Genomic DNA, 17,632 nt, shown 5'->3' with positions numbered 1-17,632 from the left:
GACTAACATTCATCTCCTGATGGTATCTGTCAAAAATGCAAATCAAGATTTCGCTCTAAAATATAAACTGTAATTGGTGGACTTTTGAACTCTGTTCTCCCATGTAACAAGTTCAGATAGAATATCTCTTTGACACTGTGGTTGGAGTTATCTTTGAGCAGCCAAGTATTTTTTTCCTTTTCCTGTTCTGTCATTTACTTTCTTCTTTTCTTCCTTTCTTCCTTTTTTTCTTCCATCCTTCCTTCCTTCCTTCCTTTCTTTCTTACTTTTTTTGACTAACTAAAGAAGCTTTTATAATTCCAGATCCTGCGTCTGGTCTGGCCACTTTAGCATTCAGATATTTGTTTCCTTTGATAGTGACACCATTAATATGTATAACCATTTTCCTTTGCAGCATCTCCCAGATGGCTCTGCGCCTAGTGCACATGTTGAAATTTATCTTCTACCACATCCCAGCGAAGTTCGTAGGAAGAAGACAAAGTGTGTTCCAAAATGCACTGACCCAACGTACAATGAAATCGTGAGTATGTGTGTCGCCTGTCCAGGTAGTTTGTAATTTTCTTACCACTTTTTTTCCTATTCTTTTCTTTTTCAGCTTCACAACCAAATAGGGAGAATTTTCAGTAATTGGAAGCATTGTTCCATAAAGGAATGATGTTGCCCAAAATAGGACCAGCATGCTGAACGCTGTTCTAGATGCTATGGGAACCGGAAAATACAGACTATCACAGCTGTGACAGGCCAACCTCCAGCAGGCATGGGAGGGTTGCTTTGCATACTAACACTTTCCCTGACTCTATTGTATTTTTCTCTATCCAGTTCATCTTATTTTCTTTAATCTTATTCTCATACGCTTGAGTTTTCTCACCTAAACATTTTATTGCAAGCCAAGACATTATGTAAAGAACAGCAAGTCTCCTAAAAGCTATTTTGACCAAAAAAAAAAAAAAAAAAAAAAACCCACTAATCAGAGCTACTGCATTCTGCAAATAGCTCTCTTAAGAGGTTTAAAGATCCAATCTTCTGCTTTCTCCTTAAAGCAACCCCTGCCTTTGTTCTCTCCCGCCTACTTCACCTCCTGACTCATTTTTTTTTTTAATGTTTATTTTTGCTGTGTCATCTTGCAGAGGTCTACTCAGGAATCTCAGGAAACAAAGGCACCTTCCCTCATTATCTCTGTCCTGTGTCTGTTGGGACAGGGTCTTGGAGAGCATTCCAGGCTTCACCTCCACACTAACAGGGATGGTCCTGGCTCAGCCTCCTAGCTTGTTGATCTTAGTTCTTCTAGAGCGAGCTTTCCTTCCTCTCACCAGCAGCCCAAGCTCATTAATCAAATCACACAAGCTGCTCTCGCTTTGGCTTCCCTTCACCCCTGGGCACTTTGTGGCCTACTTTGTCACCTTTCCTGGTAGGACTTCACTCAAGTGGTATCAGCAGACTCCTAATTGCTAAAAGCCATGAGCCCTCAGGCTCTTTCCCTGCTGCTGCTGCAAACTGACAGCCAGACACCCTGATCCCATGAAACCTCCTTTGTGCCTCTGAAATTCCACCTTTTCTTTTTTAATCCCTCATTCCTCTGAGGGGCATTTTGTTTTCCTCCATTGCTATCTTTCCTCTTAAAATGTTGTTTGTTGAAGTTCTTTGGTCCACTCTGACCTGCCTCCTCTTCAAAAGACACCCCCCACCCCCAGCCAAAGAGCCTGAGTCCAAAAAGCCAAACAACTCCTGAACACAAAACAAAACAAAAATTAAGCAAGTGAAAAAGCCTTAAAACTGTGAAAACAGCAACTCTGAGTTCCTTCCTTTGTCTATACTCCCTAAGAATTACCAAGAATCCCTGTTTCTTGAAGAATTAGGACGGAGCTGCCTATGAATAGAGGGCCTGGATGAAGCTCTCAGGCTATAACCTAACCTCCGAATGCTTTATTTCCTTAACATCCTTGGGCGTGGGTACTCTTGGGAGCTCTGCTTCACTGGGCAATGAAGGATGATGACAGAGACTCTGCGTACGGTCGAAAGTTTTCTGTCCCATCTCAGTATGAGCTTACATCTGTATAGATTCCCTCCCCCAAGGCCCAGCTACCCATAAATAACCCAGGCTGGTCTGAAACTCACTTTTGTATCTGGAGATGACCTTGTGCCTCTGTTCGTGTCTATACCTCAAGTGCCAGGATTATAGGTGTGCATACCACGCCTCATAGTCACTCAAGGTTTTGACCTTTGACCCCTCTTTCTCATTGCTGGAACATGCCATTCAAACTCTTCTGGACCCATGGAAGACAGACTTGCTTCTTTGCCATCTCATCCGATGCCTTCTCTTTTGAGGAGGACGAAAGATTAGTTTGCATGCATTGGCAGTTTCAGACATGTATGCTTCCCAGCTCAGTATGTCCGGTTAGCTCGGGCTGCATGCACCAGGTGTGTGTCTATCCACTGCAATGATTACAACCCCAAAGGGAAATGAGTCCCCTCCTCCCAGAAGCCATCATCTGCAAACATCCTCTCAGCTAGTAGTGGTGCCACCTGAGCCCCCCTTTCTTTTTGAATTGAACAACTTTATCCTAAAAAACAAAGATAAATGTACAGATTTTAAGCATTTTTTGCATAAAAGTATATGAATACATTTTTCTCAATACTTGATTTTTTTAAGGTTTGATAGTATGCATTAAAATCTTACTAGTTACAATGAGCATAAAGTACATGTGAAACAAGATATAACCTGGAAATAGTCAAAGTTTTCTTGGTGTGTAAAGATTAAGCATAATGATTTTTAATTTTTTTTTGGCCTTTGTGTTTTTTTTTTTTTTGAACTTCATATAGTCTGTAAGTTGTTTCTGGGGTGTTCAGAGCTTTCTAGAGTTAGTATCCAATTAGCAGTCACTGCACATTATTTCTGTTCTTTTCTGACTGGGTTATCTCACTCAGGATGATATTCTCTAGATGCATCCATTTTCTTAAGAATTTCATGAAGTCATTGTTTCTGATAGCTGAGTAGTACTCCATTGTGTAAATATACCACAGTTTTTGTATCCATTAATCTACTGAAGGACATCTGGATTTTTTTCCAGCTTCTAGCTATTATAAATAGGGCTGCTATGAATTTTGTGGTACATGTGTCTTTGTTGTATATTGGAGTGTCTCTGGGGTATATGCCCAAAAGTGGAATAACTGGGTCTTCAGATAGTACTATGTCCAATTTTCAGTGGAATCACCAGACTGATTTCCAGAGTGGTTATACCAGTTTACAACTCCACCAACAGTGGAGAAGTGTTCTTCTTTCTCTGCATCCTCACGAGCATCTGCTATCATCTGAATTTTTGATCTTAGCTATTCTGGTTGATGTGAGGTAGAATATCAGGATTGTTTTGATTTTCATTTCCCTGATGTCTAATGATGTCAAGCACTTCTTTAGATGCTTCTCAGCCATTCGATATTCCTCAGTTGAGAACTTTTTGTTTAGCTCTGTACCCCATTTTTAAATAGGGTTGTTTGATTCTCTGGTATCAAATTCTAGAGTTCTTTGTATACCTTGAATATTAGACCTCTATCAGATGTGGGGTTGGTAAAGATCTTTTCCCAATCTGTTGGCTGCTGTTTTGTTTCCTTGACAGTGTCCTTAGCCTTATGGAAACTTTGCAATCTCGTTAAGTCCCATTTGGGAATCTTTGACCTCAGAGCACAAACCATTGGTGTTCTGTTCAGGATATTTTCTCCTGTGCCTATGTGTTCTAAGGTTTTCTATACTTTCTCTTCTAATAATTTCAGTGGACCTGGTTTAATGTGGAGACATTTGATCCACTTGCAATTGAGCTTTGTACAAGGAGATAAGAAGGGGTCTATTTTCATTCTTCTGAAATGCTGAATGCCAGTTGAACCAACACCATTGGTAAAGAGGCTGTCCTTTTTCCATTGAATGTTTATAGCTCCTTTGTCAAAAATCAAGAGACCATATATGTGAGGGCTCATTTCTGGATCTTCAATTCTATTCCATTGATCCATGTGCCTATCTCTGTACCAGTACCATGCACTTTTTAGCACAATTGACTTGTAGTGTAGCTTGAGGTCAGGGATAGTGATTCCTGCAGATGTTTTCTTGTTTTTGAGGATGGATTTCGCTATGCTAGGTATTTTGTTATTCCAGATGAAATCGCACATTGCTCTTTCCAACTCTGTGAAGAATTGGGTTGGAATTTTGACGCGGATTGCACTGAATCTGTAGATTGCTTTTGGTAAGATTGCCATTTTTACAATGTTGGTCTTTCAAATCTATAAGCATGGGAGATCTTTCCATTTTCTGAGACTTTCCTGGATTTCCTTCCTGAGAGATTTGAAGTTTTTGTCATACAGGTTCTTCACTTCCTTAGTTAGAGTCACACCAAGGTATTTCATATTGTTTGTGACTATTGTGAAGGGTATCTTTTCCCTAATTTCTTTCTCCTCCTGTTTGTCCTTTGAGAAGAGGAAGGCTACTGATTTGTCTGAGTTAATTTTATATCCAGCCACTTCGCTGAACTTGTTTATCAGCTGTAGAAGTTTTCTGCTGGAATTCTTGGGGTCACTTAATTTCATTTGCAAACAGTGATGTTTTTACTTCTTCCTTTCCAATTTGTATTCCTTTGACTTCTTTTTTCTGTCTAATTGCTCCAGCCAGGACTTCCAGTACTATGTTGAATAGGTAGGAAGAGATTGGGCAGCCTTGTCTAGTCCCTGATTTTAGTGGGATTGCTTCAAGTTTCTCACCGTTAAGTTAAGTTTGATGTTGGCTATTTGTTTGCTGTATATTGCTTTTATAATGTTTAGGTAAGGGCCTTGGATTCCTGTTCTTTCCAAGACTTTTAACATGAAGGGGTGTTGAATTTTGTCAAATGCTTTCTCAGCATCTAGTGAGATGACCATGTGGTTTTTTCTTTGAGTTTGTTTATATAGTATAATACATTGATGGATCTTTGTATATTAAACCATCCCTGCATCCCAGGGATGAAGCCTACTTGATCATGGTGAATGATTGTTTTGATGTTTTCTTGGATTCAGTTGGCAAGGATTTTGTTGAATATTTTTGCATCAATGTTCATTAGTGAGATTGGCCTGAAGTTCTCTTTTTTTGTAGGGTCTTTGTGTGGTTCAAAAACGATGGTTATTGTGGCCTTGAAAATGAGTTTGGTAGTGTTCCATCTGACTCTATTTTGTGAAATAGTTTGGAGAGTATTGGTATTAGGTTGTCAATAAATATCGGATAGAATTCTGCAATGAACCCATCTGAACCTGAGTTTTTTTTTTTTTTTTTTTTGGTTTGGAGGCTTTTGATGATTGCTTCTATTTCTTTAGGTATTATGGGATTATTTAGATGGTTTACCTGGTCCTGGTTTAACTTTAGTATCTGTGATCTGTCTAGGAATTTAGCCATTTTCTCCAGAATTACCAGCTTTGTTGAGTATAGGCTTTTGTAATAGGATATGGTGATTTCTTGAATTTCCTCAGTTTCAGTTGTTATGTCTCCACATTCATTTCTGATTTTCTTAATTTGGATATTCTCTCTTGGCCCTGTAATTAGTCTGGCTAAGGGTTTATCAATCTTGTTAATTTTCTCAAAGAACAAGCTCTTGGTTTTGTTGATTCTTTCAATGGTTTGTTTTGTTTCTATTTGGTCAATTTCTGCTCTGAGTTGGATTATTTCTTGCGATTTACTCCTATTGGGTATATCTGCTTTCTTTTGTTCTAGAACTCACAACTGTGCTGTCAAGTTGCTAGTGTATACTCTCTCCAGTTTCTTTTTGGAAGCACTCAAAACTATGAGTTTTCCTCTCAGTACTGCTTTCATTGCATCTCATAGGTTTGGGTATGTTGTGTTTTTATTTTCATTAAATTCTATAAAATCCTTAATTTCTTTCTTTATTTCCTCTTTGCCCATGCTATCTTTTTAATAGAGCATTGTTCAGTTTCCTTGTGTATATGAGCTTTTGTTTTCTTTGTTGTTATTAAAGACCACCCTTAGACCATGGTGATTGGATAGGATGCATGGGAATATTTCAGTCTTCTTATATCTATTGAGGCTTGTTTTATAACATATTATATGGTCAATTTTGAAAAAGTTGCCTTGAGGTGCTGAGAAGAAGGTGTATTTTTTTGTTGTAGGATGGTATGTTCTGTAGATACCTATTAATTCCATTTAGTTTATAATCTCTGCTAGTTTCTCTGTTTCCTTGTTCAGTTTCTGTTTCCATGATCTGTCCATTGGTGAGAGTGGGTTGTTGAGGTCTCCCACTATTATGGTGTGGGGTGCAATGTATTTTTTGTGCTTTAGTAGGGTTTCTTTTATGAATATGGGTGCTCTTGTATTTGAAGCATATATGTTAAGGATTGAGAGTTCCTCCTGACAAATTTTCCCTGTAAAGAGTAAGAAGTGTCCTTCCTTATCTTTTTTGATAACTTTTAGTTGAAAATCTACTTTATTCGATATTAGATTGGCCACTCCAACTTGCTTATTGGGGCTGTTTGCTTGGAAAGTATTTTCCCAACCTTTTAGTTTGAGATAGTGTCTGTTTTTGTCTCTGAGATTAGTTTCCTGTATGCAACAACATGCTGGCTTCTGTTTGTTTATCCAGTCTGATAGTCTATATCTTTTATTGGGGAGTTGAGTCCATTTATGTTAATAGATATCAAGGAATAGTGGTTGCTGTTTTCTGCTATTGTTGCTTTGGTAGGTTGAATTGTGCCTGTGTGTCTTTCTTCTTTTGGTTTTCTTTCTTAGAAGTTTTCATGTTTTTACTATAAGGTGGTTCCCCTCATTGCATTGTGTTTTCCACCTATAATTCATTGTAGTGCTGGATTTGTGGTCATATACTGTGTGAATTTAGTTTTGTCTTTGAATATCTTCATCTTGCCATCTATGTTGATTGATAGTTTTGCTGGGTATAGCAGCTTGGGCTGATACTTGTGTTCTCTTAGGGTCTGCATGATGTCTGTCCAGATCTTCTAACTTACATAGTCTCTGTTGAGAAGTTGGGTGTGATTCTGATTGGTTTGCCTTTATATGTTACCTGACCTTTTTCCCTTACTACTTTTAGTATTCTTTCTTTGCTTTGGGCACTTGGCATTTTGATTATTATGTGTTGGGAAGAATTTCTTTTCTGGTCCACTCGATTTGGCGTTCTGTAGGCTTCTTTTATGCTCATGGTCATCTCATTCTTAAGGATAGGAAAGTTTTCTTCTACGATTTTGTTGAAGATATTAGCTGTGCCTCTTAGTTGATATTCTTCGCCCTCTTGTATTTCTATTATCCTTAGGTTTGGTCATCTCTTTGCGTCCTGGGTCTCCTGGATATTTTGGGTTAGGAGCTTTTTGGCTTTTGCATCCTCTCTGTTTTGTCTGTTTTCCATGTTATCTTCGGTTCCTGAGATTCTCTCTTCCACCTCTTGTAGTCTGTTGGAGATGCTTGCATCTGTGACTACTGATTTCTTTTTTAGGTTTTCTACCTCCAGGGTTGTCTCTTTTAGTGTTTTCTTTATTGTTTCCATTTCCATTTTAAATTCCTTCTTCAATTTCTTTGTCTCTTTTGTTCTGTTTTGCTCTAGTTCTTTGATTTCTTTGAGTGCTTTTCTTGTTTCCTCTTTTAAAGCTTCTATTTCTTTATGCTTTTCCTCCCGTTCTTGTTTAAGGATCTCTATCATCATCTTGAGGTATGATTTCGGGTCTGAGTCTTATTTTTCTGGAGTTTTTGGCATTCCGCTGTTTGCTGTGACGGGAGAGCTGGGTTCTGTTGTTGCCAGATTGTCTTGATTTCCTTGAGGTAAGTTCTTTCGGTTTCCTCTTGCCATCTTGTTGTCTGTGATTATACGTGGTCTTGTTGTTGGTTCTCATCTCTCCTGTGTCCCTGGCCTGTGTCCCTGGATCTCCGCTGTTCCTGGTGGCAGATTGCCTGAGCATTTCTTATGCACGCAAGGGCCCTCTGGGTGGAAATTGTTTTCCTATGGCAGCATTTCTGCTCCCCTGAACCAATGGAGGGGGTGTGCTTTCTTAGTGCTTGGCTCAGACCTCTCTGTGCCCTGGCTACTCACAGTGCAGTCTCACCAGACCTGTGTCCCTGGATCTCCACTGTTCCTGGTGGCAGATAGCCTGCATTCCTGTTCTGCATGCACAGGCCCTCCGATTGGAAACCAAGTCCCTATGGCACAGTTCCTACTCCCTTGAACCAATGTGGGGGGGGCATGCTTTCCGGGCGCCGGACCCAAACCTCTCTGTGCCCCCAGTACTCACACTGCATTCTCACCAGGCCTGTGTCCCTGGATCTCTGCTGTTCCTGGTGGCAGATGGCCTGAGTGCCTGTTCTGCACGCACAGGCCCGCGGGTGGAAACTGAGACCCTGCAGCAGAGGTCCTTCTCCCCTGAACCAATGGGGGGGCTTTTTGGGCATTCAGCCCAGACCTCTCTGTGCCCCGGCTACTCACCGCACAGTCTTACCAGGCCTGTGTCCCTGGATCTCCACTGTTCGAGCCCCTTTCTTAACAGTTTTAGAATGTTGACTGGCTTAATTTTGTACAAATTCAAATCACACCTTCAATAACACTCCCTGCTTCCTCAGACACTTGTACAACAAAGTTGCCACTAGAACACCACCAGACTCCCAAATCTAGTCTTTTTTTTTTCTGATGTAGCTCTTTCTGAGGTCCCTGCCTCTTTAGGCATTACAAAGCTTCTATGGAATCTTTATTTTTTGTTTTGCAGTGGGGTTTCTTTCTTTATGTAACCTCAGCTGATCTGAGATTGACTATGTAGATCAGGCTAGATTTGAACTCACAGAGATCTGCCTCTGCCTCCCAAGTGCTGAGGTTACATGTTTGTACCATCAGGACCTTCTCTATAAAATACTTTTATTAAATTTTTTACATTTCTACCTAGGGTGTCATTCAGACATATTTATGATAGTCCATTTAAATGATTTGAAAGATCCTCGCTACCAACTGTTAACCTACAATTTTAAATGTGGCATTCATATCCCTTAAACTTTAACTCAGTAATTTTCCTGGTTTTTCTCTTGGATGAATACCACTAAGTATTTTCTTTTTTACCGTCATGTGCAGTTAGAAAAACTAATATAGATTCCGGTGGTTCTCAAGGTCTCTTCCCCAGTGTAAGAGCTAACATATTATCTGGCTACTTTAGTACCAACCCTGGGAAGCTGACATAGGTCTGGTCCAAGTAGCTCATTCTGACTTTACCAACCTTGAGATCTCTCTTGTGTAAATGTTTAGCGCTGAACATTTGTATCACCTGGTTGATCCCTAATCAAGGTACAGAACAGAACCAGCATAAAGTTTACAAAAATAACTCAAGTGTAGCCAAAAACTGTCTGTCTTTGTGTAGTATAGGATCTCTATCCTTATAAATTTATCATTTTTAATGTTGCAGAAATGGAATTGCATACTTTATAGTATTTGAAATTGCCTTTGTCTCTGTTACTTCTCCTCATGGCTGTGAAAACCACCTAGAAAGAGCAACTCAGGACAGGGTTTGTGTGGGCTCACAATTTGAGGGTGCCAGTCCATCATGGTGTGGCAGGTGTGGCAGCAGGAACTCCAGGCAGATAGTCATGGTGTTTAAGAGTATCTTCTCACCTCAAAAAACCTAAACTTCTTCACAGGCATGTTAGATGTTTGTTGCCATGGTGATTCTGAATCCTATCAAATTGGGGATTCACCATCAATCCTTCTTTGTCACTGGGGCATCTTATTTATTCCCCTTAATTGCTACATGTGGTCCTGATGACTCTGCAGCTTCACACCCCACTCTGCCTTTCTCTGCTGCTGTGACTGTAAGTCCTGGCACCTCCTGCTTTATGCATCTTTAACACTAGTGACTTCTAAAAGCTGTCTTTAAATATTTCATGTAGTTCTATGAGTGATACTATATACATGTGTGTGTGTGTGTGTGTGTGTGTGTGTGTGTGTAATGTATACATGCATGCCTATAAAGGATTCTCTAAATTAGGAGAGGTATTCTGATGTCTTATTATTCATCATAATGTCCATTCATAGCTAGAGATACACATCCAACAATATGAAACCTATTTTTCCTGGCATACATGCCATCCAATCTCACTATCAAGAAACTTTGTAGAGATACTGTATCAAAAGATAAGAGATGGGCTGATGAGATAGCTCAATAGTCGAGAGCCCTGGCTGCTCCTGCAGAGGACCCAGGTAGATCACATGGCAGCTCACAATTGCCTGAAACTCCAGCTGCAAGGGATACGGCACTGCCTTTTGTCTTCAATGAACAATATACACATGTGATGCTTATACATAGTTTCAGACACTTATACACAATACACATGAAATAACTATTTTAACTAAGTGGATTAGGTAGATGATGCCTATGGAGCAATATAGTACAAAATGGTCTTCTGTAAATCACATGAATAACAAAGAGAAAGAATGACAGAGAGAGAAAGATAGAGAGAATCTATAGCTGTTGCAATGAAAAGGAAGAAGAAAAGATAGGAAGAAAGGAAGGAAGGAAAAGGAAAAAGGAAGGAAGGAGGTTTCAGTCCCTACATGGCAATTAAGTTGTTCATAATATAAGAAAATAATAAAAGTCACTAGCAGTCAGTGTTATTTTAATAAGTTGAAAGTTAATTCACCAAAAGCTTAATGGATTATAAAACCAACAGTAAGTACACGTGCATGAAGCTCATTTTACAACTTTTGGCATGGACATAAATTTTCTGACAGCTTTGAAGTAACCTTAGGTCTTCCTAAATCCACCACCTACTAATCAAAATCACTACAATTCTTTCTTCATTAAAGCCTTCTTGAAGCACAGACACACACTCATCATGTTTTGTACACATTTTAAAAGACCAAAAAGTAACAAAGTCCATATTTGCACAATCCCAGCATGCATGGAATCAAAGCAGGAATGTGAGCATTAGAGAGTAGACTGAGATTGACCAGAGGTGAGGTGGGAGTAGGACAAGGGGGACAGTTGAAATCAGAAAACCACGAGACAGAAATCAGGCACAAAATGGTGAGTTTCCTCCTATCACATTCTGTCTTATCAATACAGCAATTCTTATAAAAGATTGTAGAGAGATCATCGTGAGTATTGTATGGATGCCTCGCCTGCCAATTAAAAATCCTATGGTCTGTAGCTTCGGCTTAGGCAGGAAATAGACGTGGGACATCAGAAGGAGGAGGAATTCTGGGAGTCCAGGAGGCAGGAAGAAGAGCCCAAAAAGAGATGAGGAGACCCATGCTTGGTACCTGAGCATGGGTAATGAGCCACATAGCAAAATGTAGGTTAAAATAAATAGATTATCTTTACTTATGATCTAATCAGAGTACAGCCTTCCTATATGGCCAAGGTATTTATAAATATAATTTGAGTCTGAGTCTTATTTCTGGGAGCATGGGACTGGGAGGCAGAACTTTAAGAAAATTGTGTCCCACATTAGGCACCATTGTGTTATCAAAAATTTAATCCCAACCCAGAGTTTCTACTCTGCTTTTAACCATTTAGTTCCTCGATAAAAGGCACATACAACCTTTATATTTATAATAACCCTTAATCAGCACAACACCTGGGCATGTATCTATCCTCTGTGCTATTATGTCTATTTGCCAGCCAATAATTCCACTATATAATTTCCCATGTTTTGTCTGAAATGCTCTTAACTCCAATTAGCCAACCCACATGGCCATTACTCCATGACTAACCTAACCTATAGCAGCTTCCTCTTCCCTCCACTTTCTTTCCCCCTTGTAGTTCCTCTCTGATGCTGGAAGTTCCAGAATGCTAAACCCCGCCTATGTTTCTTCTGCCCAGGTATTGGCTGTCAGCATCTTTATTCACCAATCAGAAATAACTCGAGGTCAAGATCACATAGTGTCATTTGAGTCTACATGTGGACTCTCTTGTCTGTGGGATAACCAGGTCTTGGGCTAACCTGCATTTAGCTTTACAATGCAAAGCAACAGGCCAAACCTCAACAAAAGATGCACACAAAAAGTACACTCGACTTTATATCTGACTTATCTTCTCTTGCCCTCAACTGGGATGTAGGATCCCATTTCTGCAAAACATACTCTGCTTCATTTTTGAGTCTTTAAGGGCAGTCTAATAGGAGGCTTGGTGCTTATTAAAGAGCTCGGAGGTCTATCACATGCCATCCATGGTTCCTAAATAGTCCTGTTCTTCCACCTCATCTGAAGCATGCTCACTGCAGCAGTCTCTCGCTCTAGTGGGACTGCTCAAGCTGCCAAGGCCTTGCAACATAGTGTGAGCTGACAGGGAAAGACGTATTTCTTATCTTTGTGTAAATCTCTGAGCCATATAAAGGGGATAAGATGTTGCATATCAATGTCTTGTGAAAATTTTCACAGAAATAATTCTTTCCTTTTTTATTCACGGTCCCTCTGAGTGAGGGATAGTTCAAGGACTCTCTGTCCAGTGACAGAGACTCCACCATTCAATTGCCAAAGCTTTGGTCCAGGGCCCAGCTTGTCTATTTGACACTTCCCAGTGTGTGTCTCAGCAAGGTTTGCCAGCAGTCTCTCAGAATTTTTTTGGCATACAGACATCCCATGGTGCACCTGGGTCAGGAGCAGAATGTGCAGGGAATTGTCCTTCAACTTTGAGAAACAGTTATGATTTTAGCCCTCACACCACTATCCTTTGTGCTCAGCTACCTCTGGTTTAAAATGTTGTTAAAGAATTCATAATGAAGAAAGAATCTCTAACTTGCAACAGAATTACATTGCTATAGTCGATGTGTTCCTGCACTGTCCTTTTCTTGGGTATTATCCAGGAAAATTCTAATGGAAAAACCAGGAAGGTCAGGACACACATGGTATGGGTTTTACCTGCTTAGAGCTTTCTTGCAGAGTTCTTCATGGGTGGTGAGGATATAAGGAGTGTGCTCTAGGTTCAGTCAGCAAGCAGGAGACCCTTGCTCATCAATTCTCTGTCTCTCTCTCTCTCTGTGTGTGCATGTGCATGTGCGTGTGCGTGTGCGTGTGTGTGTGTGTGTGTGTGTGTGTGTGTGTGTGAGTGTGTGTGTACCTATGTGCTTATGTGCATGTAGATTTGTATGTATGTATATGAAAACCAGAGATCATCATCAGGTGCATTGCTTCTCGGGTTTTATATGTTCACTAGGTTGGCTTTGTTTTGTTTTATTTTGTTTTGTTTGAGACAGAGTCTCATACTATGTAGCCTCGTATTTACAGAGATCCTTCTGCCACTGCCTTTGTCTCTGCCTCTGCCTCCTGCTTCTGAGTCTTGGCGTTAAAGACATGTATCACTACACCTACCATTTTTCTTTCCCATGGGGTCAAGCTCAGGCCCTTGTCCTTTACTGCAGTTCCCCCAGCCTAAACTCTTCGGGTGTCCACAGCTAACTCAGTCCTGTACTGTACGTTTCCGAGGGCTGGTCCAGTGTGACATGGTGCTTCCCTCTCATTCTGTCACCTGCAACATTGCAACCATCTTTGCAAAAGGACAGAGGTCAGCAAATAATGTTTCAGGATATGACTTCTCATTAAATGACAGATGCCGACTTAGGTACATGATCTCCAGGTCCAGAGGGTACACAGTTACTCAAGCTCAGAACTAACTGATCCCAAAGCCCAGGTCCACCCCAGGACACTGTCTCTCATTCCACTTCTCTGTCCCCACGTGTGCTGAGCTGGCTCTCGCCCCTCCCCCTTGACATTCTTCCCATCAACACAGATTCACTGATCCCCTGCTATTTCCTCTCCCACCGCAGTTCCAAACATGTACTTTCGCCTTATTTATTAGACCTTGTATCAAATGATGTCCAGGGTGTGAGTTAATAGGTTCTCATTACACTCAGAGCTTTCTATTTGAGGGGCCAATTTCAAGGCCACAAATTCCATATTTGTCAGGTTGACTGAAGATTTGCCTCATGCTTATCAGTAAAAAAAATGTATGAATACCCTATAAAACTTAAATAAGAGAAATAGTCTATCTATATGAAGACATATTATGTCATTTGATGAAAACATCACAGAGAATACATCCACTATGCTCTTCTCTAGCATGACACAACTACTCCTTGCATGGTAAAATAGATCTTTTTAAAAATTCACTACAGGTACACAGAACAATTAAGGACTATATACCACCAATATTATAACTTTGATCACTCTAAGAAAATAATTCGCATTATTAAAGAACAGGTTAAAAATCTGCCAGGCAAGATAGCCTTGTAAGTCCTGATGTTTACGTTTGGCACAGGAAAATAATAAATTTCACAGTCACTTTCTTCCTGAGACTTCCTGATTTCAGGGTGCTTTAGGGAATCGCTTTTGTCAGAAAGAATATTCGTCAGCTGAGTATTAAAAAAAAATCCCCCAATCTGTGTATTTGATGAATATTTGAAGTGGATTTATGAGTACTGAATATTCAACACGAAGCCTGCATTATTCTCTTGTTAATTCTTTTTCACGGTGCTATAGGTTAGTGTTATTGTTATTTGCAACATGTGATAATGTGAACGTGAATATAGGATATTGAATATAGGCTATTAAATATAAGATATTGAATAAAAGATATTGAATATAAGATATTTAATATAGGATATTGGATATAAAATATTGAATATAGGATATTGAGTATAGGCTATTGAATATAAGATATTGAATACAGGATATTAAATATAGGATATTGAATATAGGATATTGAATATAAGATATTTAATATAGGATATTGAATGTGAATAGAATATTGCTGAACTTTGGTTAGTACAACTCACAGAGTTCTTGAGCCAGACCTTACAGGGGTTGCCTCTTAAACTGTATCACACTCTCCTCCTCCCCTGGATCATTTTGAAAGCTCTGTCATCTGTCTTCTCTGTAGGACAGGTGAGGTATTCACTATGGGAAATGCTGTCAGAAGGACAGGGGAGGAGAGGGCAGGAGGTTGAAGGTAGCCACCATGGAGGGACTAAGAGGACACTTACCCTGAGATCCTGGGTGGAGTTCTGGGCAGTACGGAGAATCCAGCAACAGTGAGAGAACACAAGTTACAGGAAGTGAATTCGGGGCTGTTTGGCACATTCTCTTAAATCCTTTATGACTCCCCGAGCCCTACATCTGACTTGGGATACTTTAGACAGGTGCGCTGAGAAAAATCAAGGCTGATTTTCTTTGTGGAGCTGAACTAAGACTCTACAGGATGAAGTGGTTGCATGGAGTTAAGTGGGTAACACTGCAGATCACGTCCCTTGGATGAGTTAGCTTTTTACTTGCTAAGTAAATTTTTGTCTAGGAAAGAGAACCAAGGGTCATTGATAATTTGCATTTCTTCAGAGCTCGGCAAGTATCCTGAGCACACAGGCTTGGCAATGAGTCTTCTTTGGGGGCTTCTACCCCAGTTCTCACTGATGGCATCAAAGCATAGTAAATAGATAGAGTGTGCAACTGCCCAGAAACCCCATTTTTACTCTCAGAGGAGGCCACCCAACTGTATGAGGACTTTCCTTTCAAGCTGCCTCCTATTTTTGCATATACTGAGAGCTCTTCATTCCCCCTTGCAATGTGGCTGGAAATAGCAAATGTGTATCACTATGTGAAACTCCAGCTACTAAATGTGTTCTAACACATTTCCCTGGCAACCATGTGAGCTTTCCATGCATCCCTTCCTTCCTTTCACATCTCACAAATGACACCTTCATCCATTCCACAGTTCCAGTGTCTTTTACCCTCAACAGGCTTGTCATTGTCATGACTGTAATGCCCTAGATATCAGGAGCCAAAGTTGAATAGACTCCACTGGGGAAACAATTGAGTCACATGAACAACCCATACATATGCATGCATATGTGTGTGTGTGTGTGTGTGTGTGTGTGTGTGTGTGTGTGTGTATAAAACAAGTCAGATCTTTAAAAAGAATAACTATCAACTGCATATATAAGACCAAAGAACATCAAATTATTAGCTGTGGTTATCTCCCAGTGTTGGAAAGGCAGATTTTTTCCTTCCTTTTTTGATTTGTTTGTATTCTACATTTAATTGGATAAACACGATTAAAAGTCCTGCAGCCTTAAGTAAAAGAAGTGATCACAAACTGATTGCCTCAACCATGCAAGGAAATATCACCTTCCCTGTTTAAGCAGCACTGGCCTGTCATTCTTCACAGACCTGAAACACAAGGACATGCTACCCGAGCTCCTGTGAAAGTCAGTAGGCTCAGGGTGGTTAGAGGCAGAGTTAGAGACCCACATGGTTCCTAGTGAATAACTGATTGAATCGCTGAGTGATTTGGGGTGGGAAAATTTAATGATATCAGTAACACTAAGATCCTTGAAGAAATAGTCATTTAATCCCATTATATTAGTAGTGCCTTGGCTCTTCAGGGTTAACACTGGAAATGAAATATTTTGACTCTAACCTCTCCCTTCAGAGGTATAAGCTGTTAGCATCATTTTAAGAAATCACAATCAGTACTGAAACGAAAGATGCGTCTGAGCATGTGTGATTTACATGTCCCTTCTCTCTCCATTTTCAGGTGGCGTATGATGAAGTCTCAGGGCTCCAGGGCCACGTTTTAATGCTCATTGTGAAGAGCAAGACTGTGTTTGTGGGAGCAGTTAACATTCAGCTCTGCAGTGTTCCCCTCAATGAAGAAAAGTGGTACCCGTTAGGAAACAGTATCTTCTGACCAATGCCATAAGCATATGCATTACTGATTTAGTGCGTGTGTGCTTTTAGCTTCTCATTCCTCCCACCCCATAAGCAACACATCTTTCTTGCGGATGACGCTTAGAGCAGTGTTTTTCTGCCTTCCTAGTGCTGTGATCCTTTAATACAGCTCCTGCTGTTTGCTGTGACCCAAACCATAAATTATTTTAGTTGCTACTTCGTAGTTGTGATTTTGATATGGTTATGAATTGTAATGTGAATATCTGATATACAGGACATCAACTATGCAGCCCCTGTGGTAAAAGGGTCATTTGACATGCCCAAAGGGTCATGACGCATGGGTTGAGAACCACAGGTTTAGAGTGGCCACAGAAAATCAAAGTCAATCTTTCATAGCTCTTCTCTACCTTCTCCTCATTTTCTTATCATATTTTCTCCTTGGAATATTCATCATGTGAAATCCCATATGCAAAGTCATGAAAGAATGATTCATTTTAATATGAATTTTGAATCAAACATAAGTTCACACCTTGTCCTGATTACTTATAGAGGTCAAAAATTATACTTTCTAAAGCTAGGAGAAGCTCGTGCATGAATCTAAAGGCTAAGAATATCTGCAATATATTTCAAACTTAAGTATGTGTACAAACCACATGTCTAGTCATGATTAGGTTTATTGGAAGAACTTGTAATCTCCAACCATGTGCTATAATTTTTCTATCAAAAAAATCCTAAGTTTCTATTATGTAGATTTTTTACTTTAACAATTTCACACATGTATATAAGGCCTTTCGTTACTCTAGTTTCTCTCTTTTTTGTTCCCCCCACACCTATCCACAACCTTTCTTCTCTGAAAATCCTGTCTTCTTGTGGGTAATTTTGGTTTTAAGATGAGCATCTTACTATATATCCTGGCTGACCCAGAACTTGCTGTAGAGACCAAGCTGAGCCCAAACACACAGTGAACCCCCTGC

General features: G+C 40.0%; 1 protein-coding gene across 1 annotated transcript in view; it reads left to right on the top strand.

Moving 5' to 3' along the window:
- Positions 1–16,677, top strand: part of PIK3C2G (phosphatidylinositol-4-phosphate 3-kinase catalytic subunit type 2 gamma) — a gene marked incomplete at both ends in the record, with an annotated part of 303,735 nt that extends 287,058 nt beyond the window's left edge. Inside the window, 2 exons of the mRNA XM_080913719.1 lie at positions 395–520; positions 16,525–16,677. Of these exons, the coding sequence (XP_080769845.1) occupies positions 395–520; positions 16,525–16,677 (279 nt within the window). The remainder of the gene's footprint in view (positions 1–394; positions 521–16,524) is intronic.
- Positions 16,678–17,632: the final 955 nt, after the last annotated feature.

This window comes from Micromys minutus, assembly GCF_963924665.1.
Source record: "Micromys minutus genome assembly, chromosome: 3".
In the NCBI taxonomy this organism is placed as follows: Eukaryota; Metazoa; Chordata; class Mammalia; order Rodentia; family Muridae; genus Micromys; species Micromys minutus.
This window is presented reverse-complemented; position numbering and strand designations above follow the sequence as displayed.